The sequence below is a fragment of the Medicago truncatula genome, chromosome 4 (genome assembly GCF_003473485.1).
Source record: "Medicago truncatula cultivar Jemalong A17 chromosome 4, MtrunA17r5.0-ANR, whole genome shotgun sequence".
In the NCBI taxonomy this organism is placed as follows: Eukaryota; Viridiplantae; Streptophyta; class Magnoliopsida; order Fabales; family Fabaceae; genus Medicago; species Medicago truncatula.
The window spans coordinates 3,279,271-3,296,835 of NC_053045.1; the positions used below are offsets into that span (position 1 = coordinate 3,279,271).

Genomic DNA, 17,565 nt, shown 5'->3' on the forward strand with positions numbered 1-17,565 from the left:
TGTAGGGCTTTACTTCTTGATGTTCTCTTGCTTCCGAATGTTTCAGATAGATGGGTTTGGCTTCCTGCTCCGTCAGATGGATACATTGTTAGTGGTGCTTATCATGTGCTAACCTCTTAGGACCACTCTGGCGCGACTACTGTTGCGGAGTTGGTGTGACACAAACAGGTTCCCTTGAAGATTTCAGTTTTTGCTTGGAGACTCCTCCGAGATCGTTTACCGACAAAGACTAATTTGATTGCTCGACGGGTGTTATCGAATGACATGTCTTTATGTGTAGCTGGTTGCGGTCATCCAGAAACGGCCCAACATCTCTTTTTGTTGTGTAACACTTTTGGTTCGCTTTGGCATATGGTGCGTGATTGGATTGGTTGCTCGGGGGTGGATGCTGATAATTTATCTGACCATTTTCTTCAGTTTACTTAGTTGACAGGTGGTGCTAAGTCTAGACGTTCTTTTATGCAACTTATTTGGCTTCTTTGTGCCTGGGTTGTGTGGAATGAACAAAATAATCGTCTGTTTAATAATGTAATAACTCTCATTCCCCGCTTGTTAGACAAGGTCAAATTGTTGTCCTTAGCTTGGTTGAAAGCTAAAAAAACTACTTTTGTGTTTGATACTCAACAGTGGTGGTCTTGCCCTCTTGTGTGTTTGGGTATAGGCTGATGTAGCTCTGTTGGGTTGGTTGTTTTGTTGTAACTCTTGGTTCCTGTTGTAGTCTCTACGGCACACCTTGTACTTTAGGAACTGCATTGTTATATAATTTCATTTTGGCTTTTTTTTTTTAAAAAAAAAAAACGAGTCTCATCAATAATATTTTAATGGTGTAACTTAATAAAATTTACTAAAATTTTGACAGAGAAAACATGATTTGACTGGGAGCGGATTCGGGTTTGAAAACACAAATTAATACAAGTTTGTTTTTCTTCTGCAAAACAAACCTTTTAAATATGAAAAACAATTACAAATGAGCAAATATAGCTTGCATGCTCATATAACAAAAAAGAAAAAGAATAAGAAATGACCAAATATAACAATGACATCATCATCAAAAAATAACTATAGCGACATAAATCACGAAGGTTAAAATAAGAAAAAGAATAAGAAATTTAGACAATATCAGGGTATGTTGCGTGATATAGAGAAATCACATAAAAAAATGCTCACGTGTCATTTTAAGTGAATAAAAATGGATCGTTAGATTTACATAAATAAATGGTTAAAATTTGACATCAAATTAAACTTTGACATTGATATATAAATGGAAAAAGATATATATAGCGAATTGATTTATCCTGAAACCGTTCCGACGTATGCTTTACATAGCACATGTTTTTGTTGACTTCATTTTTTTCCACTACCTCTCTTGAATTCCGCTAATCCATGTTTACTCATTGGTTGTTGTTTATTCGCTAAGCTCCCGTGAAAGCATTTGTCGCTGGAAATAGCAATGCTCTATATCAATTGATCCCAATCTATAATCGTTAGATTTTATTGTCTAATAATTTTTATTTTATTATGCTAATAATAATAAATTATATTTTATATACTAAGGGACGGAGGAAAATACGTATCCAATTTTCAACCCCGACAAGGTTGGATGCGGGACAAGTTTTTTAGTAAGGAGTCGAAAGCGGTGAGAATATACCCATCCTCGATCCACCCGATTGTCATAGCTTCATATATGGCTTCAGCCTCAAGTTATAACTGAAGCGATCATGCAACACTGCTGTTATGTTGTCACGCCTATTACATGCAGCTACGCCTACTACAAGGTCCACAGTTGTACCGGTGGTTCACAAAATGACACCCTTCTTTGATACTTTACAAAAAAAAAAAAAAACCCTTCTTTTATGTAGTTCAAAATTTTAAATATTTTCATTTAAAAAAACTGTTGATAAAAGCTTGTGTATATTGCGCACGATTAAAATAGCCTAAGCAATATGTGCAAGTTACATAAAATGTAGTTGATCAAAATTATCTGCTTTCTAAAACAAGAATCTCCCATCGAAGACTAACTAACAAAAGAACAACCCACCAACTGATTTCACATCCAAAATTTTGAAAACGGTACTACGCAGACATTGTTTCTATCCTGATGTCAGGTAGCTTGAATCGACTGCCATGAGACTGATGGCAATGCAAGAACTGTCAATAGAGCACTCCAGTGAGGACGAAGAATGATGTAAGCAAAACCAAATTTGAAACGAAAATCCAAATTTAGAAGACATTCATTACTATGGCAAATAATGTAGTAAGGAAAAATAACATAGAAAGTTTGTTTGCAGGTATCATATCAGAAAACTAGGTATTTAGGACAAGAGAAGAGATTCCTGGCATAGATCGGAACCTCTAAAAACTCAAGAGATAAAAGAAAATTAAGATTTAACATAAAACTCATTTTGATATATTCTCAAAGCCACGAAGAGAGTTTGCAGGAAATATTTGGCATAATTATATCCGCATGATTGTTCAAAACACTAATGTTACAAAAACCCAAAACCAATAGCCGCACAAAATTATGAAAAAAGAATAGCTCAAAAAAGTTGGGAGATTTAGTACCACTGACAATGGACCTAATTTTACAATATCATATCTAATTCCCGAATATACAGCCTAGTTGTGGTAAAATATTATGATACACGATAAAACTATAATTGGTAGGACTCCGGGGGTAATAGTTGCATTAAAATAACTAGCAGTCAAAATGGGAGTTAGCAAAGGCACATCAGAAACAATCAATCACCAGAGACAAAATTTGGATTTTCACGCTGTGCCAACCAAATGCTTTTACACTGATCCTTCTTTATTAGTACTCAACTCTTCATCAGCCTCGTTACCATTAATGAGAACTGTACCGTCAGAAGAATCAGCATCAACTACAACTGCATCATCTTGGCTTCCTTCCTCTCCATTTTGTTCTTCCTGCTCCTCAGTGTAATCCTCTTCTCCATTTTGTTCTTCGTGCCCCTCTGTATAATCCTCTTCTCCATTATGTTCGGTCAACTGCAACAAGAAGACATGAAAACAACATAAAGTAACAGTCTAGTACAAACATTCATGATCAATAGGAGTTGTAGATTGTTCCTTCCATCGCAGAAAACATTAGTTTATGGGAAATGCTGGAAACAGCATTGTGAGTATTGGAAACAGTAGAACATATAAAGAGCTTTAGGTTCAGATTCATATAAAGAGATTTTGCTCTTGCATATTTAGATATGTACGAAGATAGTTAGTTGTACTAGTATTTGTTTTCCTTGTAATAATAATAATAATAATAATAATATAATAATAATAATAATAATAATAATAATAATAATAATAATAATAATAAATTTAATAATAATAAAATGTAACAAATTATAATGAATAAAAGATCACAGCTGTGGACTGAAGTGCTAATTAGGGGTCTACACAGGTCAAATTGTGTTGGATTTGACCAAAACTTGTTAACTTGCCCAATCACATTTCCTCGTTCTGGTTTGGGGTCAAAAACCTGCACCTTCCTGTCAAACCCAACCTGGCTATGATGACTCGTCAAACTGTCATCATAGCTCACCCCTAATGACACCCGGTTTAGGGTCAAAAACTTGTTGCAACCCGAATGGTCATGCTCATCAAACTGTTCGTTTTTTTTGGTTCAGTTCGGTTTTTTGGTTTTTTTGCCCACCCCTAATGATGAGCATAACCATTCGGGTTGCGACATCAGGTCATGAACTATAAAATATTTTTCAAATTCCAACAAAAATGAAAAGAAAATAACATTCTATCCCACAAAAATAATTCAATAACTTTCCATCACTTAAAATTCAAACACTTGAACTAATTGGAACACTTTTAGATTAACACTTAAAAGTCTTAAGCTAAAAAATAAAAACGAAATTTATAATTTACTGTCAGGTTTGGAAGTTCATGAATTTGAAATCATGAACCCATTACCCGAACCAAACTACTTTGGCTTTGCCTGAGTTGGTTTGAGTTCAACCCAAACTACAAGAAAAACCAAGCTCTTTGGATTGGGTTGTTGAGATGATGATATTGATTTGTCCTCATGAAAACTCCTAGTGCTAATTACCAAAGCATTTAGAATTTCCTATTTTATTTTCCTTCTCAAGTTTGGATAGACGGGGTTCAATTCGACTCCTGTTTTTAGCTTCTAATCGACACAACTAACAACATTGAAAATGGCTGTTATTTTGTTTTAACGAAAATTGTCTAAAGAAGTCATCACAAGTCTGTCAATTCAAATGATCCATTAGCAGACATCTTGATAAAGTCTTTAAGGGGAGCATTTGGCTTACATTCTCCACCTTGAGGGGAGTGTTGGAAAGAGCATAGTGACTATGGGAAATATAGTAGCATTTAAAGCTTTAGGTTCGAATTCATGTACAGTGATTTAATTCATTCATGTACTTGTGAAGTTGCACTGGCATTTATTTTAATTCATAATGAAAATAATCATTTTGTATAGAAATATCAAATCTGTGAAGTGCTGGTCTCTCAAGCATTCGTCCTATCTCCATGTTTTTCTTCAAAGATTTTTAAGTCAAACATTTAGATAACTTTTATATTGTGTAAACCATATATTTAGTATACCTCGTGATTAGAGTCCCCATTCTCAAGAGGCTGATCCCCTTCTTCAATCTGCATATTTCTGAAAGCATCAACAAGGGTGACATGTGATTTACCAGCATGGTTAATATACTCCTCTGCAGGATGGTAAACACCCCTATAATAAAAGAATGGAATTAGTAAGTCAAGAACATATTGGAAATGCATAGTACACAGACTATATAAGTTGCAAGATAAAGTAAGAAAGTAAGCATTTCCCAACACACCTTGTTTCTGCAGCTTTGGATTCAACAGCAAGTGCAACTTGCCAATCATCAAACAAATTAGGATACTCCTCAGGATCAGCCAAAGATTCAGCAGCTTTTGGATTAACCTGTGGATTTTACCACATAAATATAAGAATTTATTTACTAAACCCACACGCCATCTGTTAATAAGAAGTTACCTTGCTGAGATCTTTTCTCCATATTGCCACTATCTCTGAGACCTTGCTTGGAAGATATGATCGAGCCATCAAGGCAGCCTCTGGAATCCGATTGCTGCCAAAAGCATAAGTCAGCTACATGTAATGACAGTCTAATCAACCCCCCACCCACCGTTTAAGTAATGTCATCAATGAAAAGAGCGCGACAGTAGAATTTTACCTTTCTACTAACAATTGAAGGCAGTCTTCAAGTTTACCCAACATAAATAAGCAAAGGTAAGCAACATTGTTCTTCCCTTGCTCTTTAGCAAGAGTTGCCAGTTTTGATATTCCTTCCGCATCTCCTATAGAAGAATATAGAAGTAACAATCCACTCAAATCCATTGCATGTTTTAAACACTCCTCCGCCATTTCAAACTGCAAGAACAGAATACAGTGAGCTGCAAATAACAAACATCAAGTGCCTCAAAAATCATTACTTATTATGACAAGAATAAATAAACATTCAATGCCTTAAGCATGCACTAGAGTAGAGTCAGCATCTACAACTCACGATCTTCGGGAGTTTTGAAGGGGAGTGAAGTGTTTCCTAATGGATTGATTTGAAATGGGACTGAGTAAAATACTACTGTACATTTTAGAAGTTCTATAGAAGCAATGAAAGGAAGCCACTCAACATTATTTGAAAGTCACAACGATGACTAAAAATATGGTGTCTCCAGAACTATCTTTTTAATGACATGGTTGCAGCAAAAGAAGGGAACTGAGGGTACCGCGAACGAACATTTTTATAAATAAAATAAAAAGTGAAGAGTAATTTTTTTTCCGAACCACTCAAATTGGTATGAAAATGTGGTTGTACCTACTTCACCATTCCACGCTATCACTTAAAAGAGCTCCCAAACAATATGTTTTTGGTATTCTATCCAATCCTAGAAGGTGTGAGTATTTTGAAGGCAACAAAATACTTTAAGATATGAGAGTCCGGTGGGACTGGAACATTTCCACATGAGGGCAAAGGCTTTTGAATGGTAGTCTTCTAGGAAGCAAGACAATCCAAATGAATCTTGTGGACTAATGAGAAGGATGTGTATGAGCAATTCCAACCAGGAGTTTGGGATTGTCTACCAGATTAAGAAAATGTATAGCAAGAAGAAAAAAGCAGAGATAAAAGGAAAAGAGCAAAGAAGACCGCCCAGTCGTAGATATGGACATGAATATTTTGATATGAAACTCAAAATAGATTTAAATAGATTTGGACATGGGTATTTAGGAGCGTAGTTCAGTCAATTACTAACAGAAAACACCAAAAACATAGATTCGTTTGACAGGGGAGAAAAATACATTTCCAGTAGACATGGCTAATTCTCCCAACTGCTTCCATTTGGACTCGCTCTTCACTTCTACAGCAATATCCTGCAAAAAGAGAGGATAAACATTACTCCCAACATAAACTGACAAATCAAACTCATTAAAACAAGAAATGAAGAAAATAAAATACTGAAGTTATGATATTTCACAAGTCAAGTAATATTGCCTTCTTGGGACAGAAGAACTTACCTTTGCAACCTCTAACCTTCCAAGCTGTATGGCTAGATCAAATCTGTACTCAGGATCAGTAGCTACTTCAAGAGCATCCTCTATCATGCCTCGTGATTCGAGGAAATGAGCCACACTGCCATAAAAACAAATATTGCAGTTAGGATGGATACGACATTTGTGTTCCAAATTTTAAAACTGATGTACTAGTAATTAGTAACACTGTGTAAAAGAAAAAAATTATAAACATACAACATACAAAGAACATGCACTGCACTACATATCCCATAAAAGATTATACATTAAATCATAAAAGCATGCCAAGCAATGATAAATAATATAGAAGCAGACCAGATAGAGCAGACTAACATATCAAAGTGAGCAAGAAGCAAAGTGCCACTAGTATGCAAACAAATAGCCTTTGCCAAAAAAATACAAACCAATAGCTTAGGATCATATAAAGGAAAAAAGATTATCCGTTAACCACATAAGATCCACTTTCATGTCTCAGCAGGTAGACAATTTCTTAGAATATGGGTTGGACCTGACTCAACCCTACAACACCGGCTTGTAAGGTGAGGGTTCTCCAAGCTATATAAACACTGCATAGGCCATTCTCTAGGCAATGTGGGACTAAATCCACCCATTCGAACCCAGCACAATGAGGATGTTGGAGGCTACAATGAAGGCAACCTAAATGCCAGAATTAGGAGCGGAGAGCAATGAAGGCGGAATTTCCAACACACACCCATCTCGCTTGGGCCCCAATGAGCCTGAAGCATGGAGTACGAGGAAAGTTCAAGAACAGATTTAAGATAGGCTCTAATACTACCTTGGAATTTGGGCTGGGCTTAACTCAATCTTAAAAAAACGGCTTGTAATGAAGGTGTTGGAGGCTGCAATGAAGGCAACCTAAATGTCGCAATCAGGAGGCTAGGGGCGGACAGCAATATGATAGCGGAATTCCCAACACACACCATAACGCTTCGGTCCCAATGAGCCTGAAGCGGGGAGGACGAGGGAAGCTCAACAACAGATTTAGGATAGGCTCTAATACTATCTTGGAATTTGGGTTGGGCCTAAATCAACCTTAAAAAACCGGCTTGTGATGAAGGCGGAATTTCCAACACCCCCCCTCACACTTTGGCCCCAATGAGCCTGAAGCGTGGAGGACGAGGGAAGCTCAACAACAGATTGGGATAGGCTCAAATACTATCTTAGAATTTGGGTTGGACCTAACTCGACCATAAAAAACCGGCTTGCAAGGTGAGGGCTGCACAAGCTTTATACACTACATAGGCCATATCTCTAGGGAATGTCGGACTAAATCCACCAATTCACACCAACACAATGAAGGTGTTGCAGGCTGCAATGAAGGCAACTTAAATCCTGCAATTAGGTGGGTAGGGCGGATCGAAACGAAGGCGGAATTCCCAACACATTTTAATCGAAATAAGATTAGAACAACTCTAGCAGAAAGATAGAAAGGGAATGTAGTGCATGACAATTATCTTATATACACATTTTATTTCTCAGCAAGTATTTACATAATTTTATCAAGTATAACACATTCAAGGAAATGCATTTCTTAAAAATATTAAAACATAGTTACAAAATAATGAAAGGAAAAGTTATTATGCAACAAAGTAACCAAAAAAGTAACTACTACCTGTTATGATGCTCTTTTGGAATTGATGGCAGAATTTCATTAGCCCTTTCCAAATCACCACGCATCACAAGAGTCTTGTACTCAATCAAGCTTAAAAGCAGTGTGTAGCCCACAACACTGAAGAACAATCGAGAAAAAAAAAATCAAGATTACTGCAAGAGATATTATGAATAATGCAAGCAGTTGTCCCACTTACTTGAATTCTTTGTCAATCAAATAAACCCTACTTTGGCTGGCAAGATATCCCAACAAGTACATTGGACGGTCCAAGTGAAACATTGTTGTTACCTTGTAATTCAATAAATATAAACATTTTAATTATTTGATAAAAGAAGAAATTCATTATGACAGAGACGATATTTACAAAGGGTTCAATAAATAAACAAATATGGAGTTCCTTTGAAGATAAAAGGAATGAGTTAATACCTCACCACCAACACAGTAATTGAGCCTCCAAGAAGAATTGGTGTAGATAAAACAGTCCCCAACCCAGATTCCTGTCCTGACACGTTCGCTCATTTCATGCAGGAGCTCGAAGGCATCTTCAACACCTTGCTCATCCACAGATCTCCCACTATCTAAGTATGATGAAACAACATCACGCTGCAACAGTAAAAATAATGTTTACTGTGGTTCACTAAATATCCATTCAACCGAAAAGATAGGGAAAGCATAACGCCCTTAAGAAAAAGTGAAAAACTAAAAGAAAATCAAGTCAATCAGAATACTCACGTTGTACTTTAGAATGTAGAATGATGCATCACTAGCAATCGCCACTAGATCACCGCTATCAGCCCAGTAGAGGTTCTGACCCAACAAAAAATTACAAAATTTACAAGGAATGAGATCAGGGGAAAAGGAAAAAAAAAATTAGGAATCAGTTTGGTAGTAGAAAATGTTCTTTTTTATATTATTTTCAATTCTAATTACAAAAATGTCCCATTGTTTTCAAGTTTGAAGTTTTCTATTTAAAACAACGGAAACTACTTTAAGCATTTTCACTTTTTAATGTACAAAAGTTTAAAGATGGGATACAAAGTGACATTTTTGTAGTTAAACCAGAAAATAAAATAAAAAATAACAGGCCCTAGATGTCACTTCATGAAAGCACTTACTTTCACATTGACATCAATGCGCCTAATCAATCTGCATTCAGCCCAATCATAAAAGCAGATGAAATCATTTGAGCACATCGCCAATACAGTGCCACCAAATATTCGTTCTGCTGAAAAGGTCGGTCGGATACTCTTCTTTTCCTGAAATACGAAAAAAAAATCTCAACTTCAATTAAAACTTCCTAGAGAAGACTTGTTTCAGTAGGCATACAGCTATGCATTAGGAGAAATTTATTGAGAGCCAAGTCCGGCTTTGATTTTTTTTATGTACTTTCTATAATAAACAAAAAAAAAAAAGTTGTTGACAGCATTGACATTCCCCAGTTGCTTGTTAGACAATTCTATTTAGGAAAATCAATTGCCAACCTAATTAATTTTGTTTGGTCTTTTACCTAAATAGTAAATCAATAGAAAGACCCATTTTGCTCGCACTTCGAAGAAATATTAAGGATTAGTTAGAAAGACCCATTTTGCTCGCACTTCGAAGAAATATTAAGGATTAGTTGGCTGTTACCGTCATTTTCAATCATAAAATGGGAGTATTTCAAAATGAAGATCAAACCTGGAAAGTTTTGCTGAAAATTTTAATTTTTGAAGTAGTTTCCCTCACAGCATACTCTCCATCCGAAGACCAAACAATTTCCAGTGCTGAACCAAATGACCTATTTCTCCATGCCAAGGCAGTATATATAATATACTCACCATCCCCACAAACAACAACAAACCTTCCATTTGGATTGTGCCTTAAACTCTGAAAATAAAAAAGAAAATCACAAGTCAATATACATGAAGAAACAAATTAACAACGGTAAATGAAGCCAAAGAACTGATTAAACTCATTTCTTCTAGTATGAATTGAAGACTTCAAGATGATAGTTCCATAATATAATGCACACTTTCCTGTCATTAACTTTTGAATTCAAAACTCAAAAATTACATAATATACTTGTGTCGAGATTGTGTCACATTGAACCCTAACTAATCCGAGTTGGAGCTCGATGGACCCATATTGGGGAAGGGGGGGCTACTCTCTCAACACCTATTTTTTCCATCATCCGAGACCTTGATTAGGGAAAATCAAGCTCGTCACAACTTGGAGCAATAGATGTTTGTATTAGGAACCCAAGAATTGGATTCCAAAGAAACAACACTTTATTTAAGAAATATGATAGAATAGGAGAGAATCTCTCCTCAAGGGTTTCCCCTTACAATATAGAATACTCTATTCACAATTACAATGTCAATATTCAAAGATACCCCCAAACTTGTGTTCTATTTATACACGTATTTTTCTACCTAACTAACTTCCTAACTGATTCTTCCGATTCTAACTCCTTAACAGTTTGAACATTACATAATAAAACCTATCTTTATTTAAAAAATACTCATTTACACCCAGATTATGTACTACATAAGAATGATGAAGATCAATTGAATCCTATAAAACAATAACAGAACTTTTGCATACAGTATCAAAACATTAAAATACATGGCCAGGTTTATTAAAAATGAAAAATAAATAAATAAAAAACTGACATAAATATATCAAAATGCCAGAATTGCTAAATAATGTAAATATGCTTGTTCCCAAAAATTTGTTAAGAGAATTGTACAATGTGAGCATAAATGACAGCAAAGTAAATAAGTAATGCAAAATGATAAGAAAAAGGATCTTCTCTCACTTGTGGATAGAGATCACAGGTGCCCAACTCCTTAATAGCCAATGGTAACCTTTCTCCATCAGCAATCTGAAAAGCACAGTACTCGTCTGTGTCATTAATAAAAAATTAAGTTTTTGTTTCTTCCTCGCATATTATACAGCCAAATAATGAGTCCATACCTCCGCATCTGCTCCTACACTCCTTATATTGACAGTTTGAATCTCATTATGCTTAGCCCAGATGATCTTCCCGCTGTTGTCCATGCTAGCTACAGGTTCTTCTCGACCAAGTTTGACCATTATAGTTCCTTCATCATAGCCAATCACAACTCTACAAAAATAGATTTTTTGTAACGTAGGTCATACTCATCAAGGAGGATGAGAGAGACGATAATTTTTTAAGATAAGAAAAAGTAAAGGAGATTTTGCATCTGTGGAGCGATCAAAGCAAACAAGACAACATGAAATATAAGAGAAGTTTTCTATTCAGATAAAAACACTTCATTATAATTATAGAGGCAATACTTGACACTATAGTCCCAGTCAAAATGATTCAAGGGCCTACGTATGAGACTCAAATTACTTGCAGATATTTTCTTCAAGGGGAAAAAAAGAAACTCACCGACGTGAACCCTTCATGTACCCAATAGCCCAAACTCTTTCAAGACCATAGTTCAATGTGTTCTCAAGCCTGCAAGCAGATTAAACCACCATGAAGTTTTTTTTTTTTAAATTGACAAGAATATATACATAATCTCAATATAATTTTAGTAAAATCTTAAATAGTATAACATGGTAAAAGTAAACAAAACAAAATATAATAATATACTAGAAAAATTAGAAAACAAAATCTAGTCTCTGCTAGTCAGAATTTCAACGCTATGTCAATTCTCACGTGAATGTCAAATTTTGACATAATAGGTCATCATAAGATAGCTAAAGCAAGCAACAAGTAAAAACAAAAGACATGCAGGGATAAGGTCTCGTTCTAAGAACAAAAGTCAACCTAAAACATACTATTCAGGTTCCTATGAGAGAGTGAAGACAATGACATACAAAAGCATGAGGAATGCACCAAATAGAATAAGATAAAACTCACAACTCCACATTCTGTGAACGGCATCAACTTACCTATAAGTTGTTGAATGCCAAATGCGGACTGTACCATCCTCAGAGCCAGTAATGATAATAGGAAGTTCAGGATGAAAGCATACAGCAGATACATTGTGAGTGTGACCATCTAGAGTCTGGACACAACTTTTGGTCTGATAATCCCATACCTGTTTCCCAGGTTATATAAGACTATTAATTGTGGTCATGTATATATACATATACGAAACATATCAATTGGTAGATGATGAGTGAAGAAAACAAAGAACAGAAATCAAACCTTGGCCGTGTGATCATCAGAACCAGTAATTAGATAAGGTTTGTCACCACCTGTAAAATAATCAACGCAGTTCACTCCTTTTTGATGTGCATCCAATGTAAAATTTGGGTCAGGAGAACCAAGATTCCAAATCTGCCAGGGAATATAACAGTTTTATGCATAATATTATTGCATTGGTGTATGTAAACAAATAAACTGCTGAAAACATCTGACAAAAGGAATCTAAACCTTTATGGTCCGATCAAGAGATGCACTGGCAAAGGTATTTGTATCTTTAGGGTTGAATGTCACTTGCATGACATAATGAGAATGTCCCTCAAATATCTGGGTACAGATCCAGCCTTTTTCCCAATCCCAAAGCTTTATGAGCATATCATCCGACGACGATAGCACATAGGGAAGGGTGGGATGAACAGCCACACACCTAATGTAATCTGAGTGTGCCTCAAATACTTTAACTTTATCCATTGTGTTGTAATTATATACACGAATAAACATATCATCTGCTCCTGCAACAACCCACTGTTTGCGTGCAATAAACTTGGCTGACCTAACTGCAAAACAACACTATACTTGAGACCAATGAAATGAAATGTATAAAGAAAAAACGGCTTTGTGCAAATGAATCAAGAGGCAGATTTACAAACAATGAAATAAACAGACTGAAAGAAGCTCACGCACCAGGTAACTCAGTAACCTCAAAAGACTTAGCCATGGTCTGAAATTTGAAAAAAGAATAATTAAAGTTAATTGCACAACCAAAATTATAGAAAGTTATAAGTATGTGTGTGCGAAGAAAGGCCTGTGAAAAATTTAAATGTAGAACAGGCGAGTAGAGAATGTTCTTTAATACCAATCTATCTATAAATATGTATAAAATGCATCAGTATATGGAACCATATATTATCATGGAGAAACCATGAATCTATGATAGGAAAAGCAAGAAGTATAGCCTCACTGTACAGTAGTGGAACCAGCAAAATACAACATGCGGTACAGGAGCAAAACTCTGAAAGCCAGTGTTATAACTTCTTTGGATATATAAGAGGGCCAAAATTGAAATAGCCAATGCTGATAATAAATCTAAAAAAGCACAAACCTCACCACACTAAGAATATGTACTTCAAACAGGTCAACTAACCAAACGTCCCTCACAAATACGTACATCTAACAAAATGCCTAAATAAATCACCTGGTATGGGGAGGAAAATGTAGGCTAAATAAAGTGGAGGTAAATCAGCCTATTAGGAATTTGACCCAGGTTCAAACAGGCCAACCCAAACGAACATGGCGTGATGGCGCCAGTAGTGCTAGTACTCTTGGGAACTTATTCCTATCAAATTACAAGGGTGATTTTACAAAACACTACATACTCTTGATCTGCGGTATAAAATGCTACAGTAACTTCTGACCAGTCTTCAACAGAAAAGATCACTGAAAGTGTTTTATTCACTAAAAAATCACAATATAAATTGCTACAGTTCAAAACTTGATGCATGTATTGAGCCAGAGTCTTTCTTCAAACTCCGTACATATGGAAAGTAATTCTACATATTGCAATTCAGGAGATTATGAGGACCAGTTTTTATATGAAGGGATTATTTAGTTGTGGCTTTAATGTGCAAAAGGTAGATAAACCAAATACTGCACCGGTCTTGAATATAAATAAAAACTTATTTGGTTGTCTAAAATATAAACAAATCTTAACTAATTTTACCATATTTAATGACGTAGATCCTAAAATAACTTTCAATGAATATAATTTTATATTCAATATCCCATAAAGGGTAGTTTGCAGAATAAAATTACTTTGTTGATTACATTAAGATAGTTGCAATTGACAAATATTCGTAATTAATGTGTATAGGTACTTTTGCTAGTAATTGAGACCGGTGGGAGTAATATTTTAGAAGAACACTAACATTTTGGACAGCGCTTTTGCTTAATACTGGTTTTTCTTAAAAAAGAAAACGAAACAGAATATCTGGCTCTTTTAAATTTGTAAGAAGCAATAACAATAGTCTTTTTTATTCATGAATCGGCCATTCATTACATATAATAACAATATAAAACATCTGAATTAAAAAAAATTACGCACCTGAGATTGGTAGTTCCAGATACAGACAGTCCCGGAGTATAAACTTGCTAGAATCCTGCATTAATGATGGTAAAATGACACAATTCAGCAAAACATCCAAGCATCCCCTATTAACCAACAGTGTTGTTAAATAGTAGCTATAACGACAATATACAACTGTAGCATATCGAAATTTGGACAAGCCACTTTTGCACCATCGTACCCTATTTAGTACAAAATGTTGTCAACTGGCAGCGATAGAGGCGCTATCTATGAAGCACGGACACTTCTCGGATTAGGTGTGTCTCGTGTTGGACACGCGTTGGTGTCTGACACCGACACGACACCTATGATTACACTAAATTATATCATTTTCTGAAATTATTATCCGTGTAGGTGTCGTGCCCGGTGTCCGTGTCTGTGTCCGTGCTTCATAGGGCGCTATAGCACTATTGTGTAGAGAAATTTTAACAATCCTACATTTTCCACTATCCAAGATTGACAACAGAATTCACCAATGCAGCAAACTATCTTAATAGATGCAACACTTAATAAGGACCAAACGAATGGAACCATTCCCACATAAGGAGCAACAAAATATAAATACGGTTTAAATTTTAGCTTCATTTCATAAAATAAATTCCGGAGATGAAAATCTCACAACACAGCCAAGAACAAGGTATTACCATGGTTCTGTTGGATGTAGATCCACAGACTTCACTCTTTCTGATCTTTGCGCAAGCTTTCGCTGATCAAATTATCAAATTACACAACAACACATCAGTTTCATCAATCCAAAATCTAAACACTTGCAATCTGCTTAGTTGCTAAGAAATCTAATTCACGAAAAATCTCTCTGGCTAGCTAAACCATTTGTAAACCTCAGAATCAAAAGCCAAAACAACAAATCAGTTTAATTAATAAGAAATCAAAACACTTGCACTCTAATTAGTTTCTGACAAGTTTGTTTCACGGAAAAAGAAAAAAAAACTCACTAACTAGCTAATTAAACATTTTTCAATCTCAAAATAAACCTCATAATCAAAATCCAAAATAAGACATCATTTAAAATAAATAATCAACTAGAAATCTAAACGCTTCCACTATGCTTTCTTTCTGAGAAATCTAATTCACACAAAACATCTCACTAACTAACTAATTAATCGTTTCTAGTAAAGCAAACACAAAATAGACCTTGAATCAAAAGCTAAAAAACCACATCAGTTAAATCAATAATCAATTAGAAATCTAAACACTTGTACTCTGCTTAGATTCTGAGAAATCCAATTCCCACACAAAATCTCACAAACTAGCTAAAACACAAAACTAACTTTGAATCAAAAGCCAAAATGAAAGCTAATTAAACAATTCTAAGAAATCTAATTAACACAATAAATCTCATTAATTAGCTAATTAATCATTTCTCAGCAAGAAAACACAAAATAAACATCAAATCAAAAGCTAAAAGAAAAAAGTACCTTGATTTCGAGTCTGAGAGGCTGCAAAATCAATGAAAACAACAAACAAAAACAAAATTAGATTAGATCACAAATCAACTAAAATGGCATAAACTAAACAGATCAAAATTACGAAACTGTTCCCATTTCTGCGTTATGGAAACGCAGGGAATTGAAATTCAAAAGTGAAATTGAAGCGAGTGAGTTTCAGATCTAAGGTTGTTGAGAATTTCGAAACCGTTAGAGAGAGAGAGAGAGAAGAGATCGATGAAGAAAATTTACCATTTCTGAAGATTGGAAAGTGGTTAGGTTTTGGTTTAGAAAAGTGGATTTGAAGAAACCTAAAGAGAGGTTTCAGAGAATAGTGAAAATGTTGAGATCGATGGGGAAGAAAGAGAGTGTGTGTGATGATTTGCAGTTAAGGTGTTGGTTTACGATAATGCCATTGAGAAGGGACAGTGAGTCATCACACTCTCGATCCGTTTGGTTCGAGAATTAGGAGGGGAGGGGAGGGATTTTTACGGAGGGGAGTGGAGGGGAGATATTTTTAATTAAAAGTGTGTTTGGTTCACAAGGGGAGGGGAGGGATTTTAACAGTATTTTACCGTTTTATCCTTAAACTTAATTAAATAAAAGAAATTGTTTTTTTTTTTTTTGGCTTTTTTTATCGGAGCAATTCTTTGTAATTTTTTTTTTATAAGAGCAATTCTTTGTAATCCTTGCATTTTTTTCCAATTACTTTCGTAAAAAATAGCATAGCTCTTAAATATATGACATAAGAATTTTCAAAATCATGGATAGTGCTTATTAATTAACAATTGTAAGATAAATGAAATTTGTTGCATATGAACAAATAAGACACATGAAAGTGACTATGACTACTGTTAACTATTTCTCCTTAAAAAAAATAATGATAAACATCATAACAAAACAGTCTCCCTAAAAAACTCATAAACATCATGACACCATCATAGTATGATTAATCAGAAGAACCAAAGACAGTTTCCATTATGACTGCTTTGCGTGCTTTGGGTGGACACTGAAGAATCATTCTAAGTATGTCTACATCTTTCATGACAACACGATATATCTTAGACAATGAATTTGGGTCACATCCACACTCCTCTAATAAATTTCAAGTCTCTTCTCCTGAAATTGGAGGCAACTCGTGTTTATGACGTTCTCTCGTTATTTCATTTCCTTCCCGTATTGCAGCATTTCCTTCTCTGAGTGCCTCTGCAACCACTTTCATTGACTCTTTAAGTTCAATAATATCATTGTATGTCTCTTTATTCTTAGCCACTTTCAATCTCTTCCTTTTTCCACCACTTGCCATGGTTGAAGGATCATATGATTGTGTTTCAGGTAAAGTAAAGTCATAATCAGGAGCATCAAAGCTCTCCAAAGTTACCTCATTCTGAGCAACACGGTCATCAATATCTTGAATAGTTTCAACAAAATCTTCCTCAATGATCGATGCCCCTCGTTTTCTGGTCTCTTTAAAAGTTCCAGATTCATCTCCATCAGCTCGGTTAGGCCCATGAAGTATTGATATCTTTTTATAGTTTGGAAATGAATCAACTCTCCAATGTGCTGCTTTTGGTTTCGACTGAAAAGTAAGTTTGACACAAGTTGTAAAATTTTTTATCAATCAAAAAATAT

At 35.1% G+C, this 17,565-nt stretch overlaps 1 protein-coding gene across 1 annotated transcript; it reads right to left on the reverse strand.

Moving 5' to 3' along the window:
* Positions 1-2,431: 2,431 nt before the first annotated feature.
* Positions 2,432-16,363, reverse strand: LOC25491385 (coatomer subunit beta'-2). The gene is made up of 24 exons (XM_013599286.3): positions 16,186-16,363; positions 15,925-15,945; positions 15,133-15,194; positions 14,468-14,522; positions 13,051-13,087; positions 12,598-12,923; positions 12,370-12,501; positions 12,111-12,259; positions 11,602-11,670; positions 11,160-11,310; positions 11,002-11,067; positions 9,882-10,070; positions 9,320-9,460; positions 8,937-9,011; positions 8,631-8,807; positions 8,401-8,492; positions 8,205-8,321; positions 6,557-6,671; positions 6,341-6,412; positions 5,217-5,413; positions 5,018-5,111; positions 4,839-4,945; positions 4,597-4,729; positions 2,432-3,006 (listed from the first exon to the last, which is right to left on the reverse strand). Exons 1-24 carry the CDS (start codon positions 16,186-16,188, stop codon positions 2,791-2,793), a joined length of 2,796 nt encoding a protein of 931 aa, XP_013454740.1. The 5' UTR covers positions 16,189-16,363; the 3' UTR covers positions 2,432-2,790.
* Positions 16,364-17,565: the final 1,202 nt, after the last annotated feature.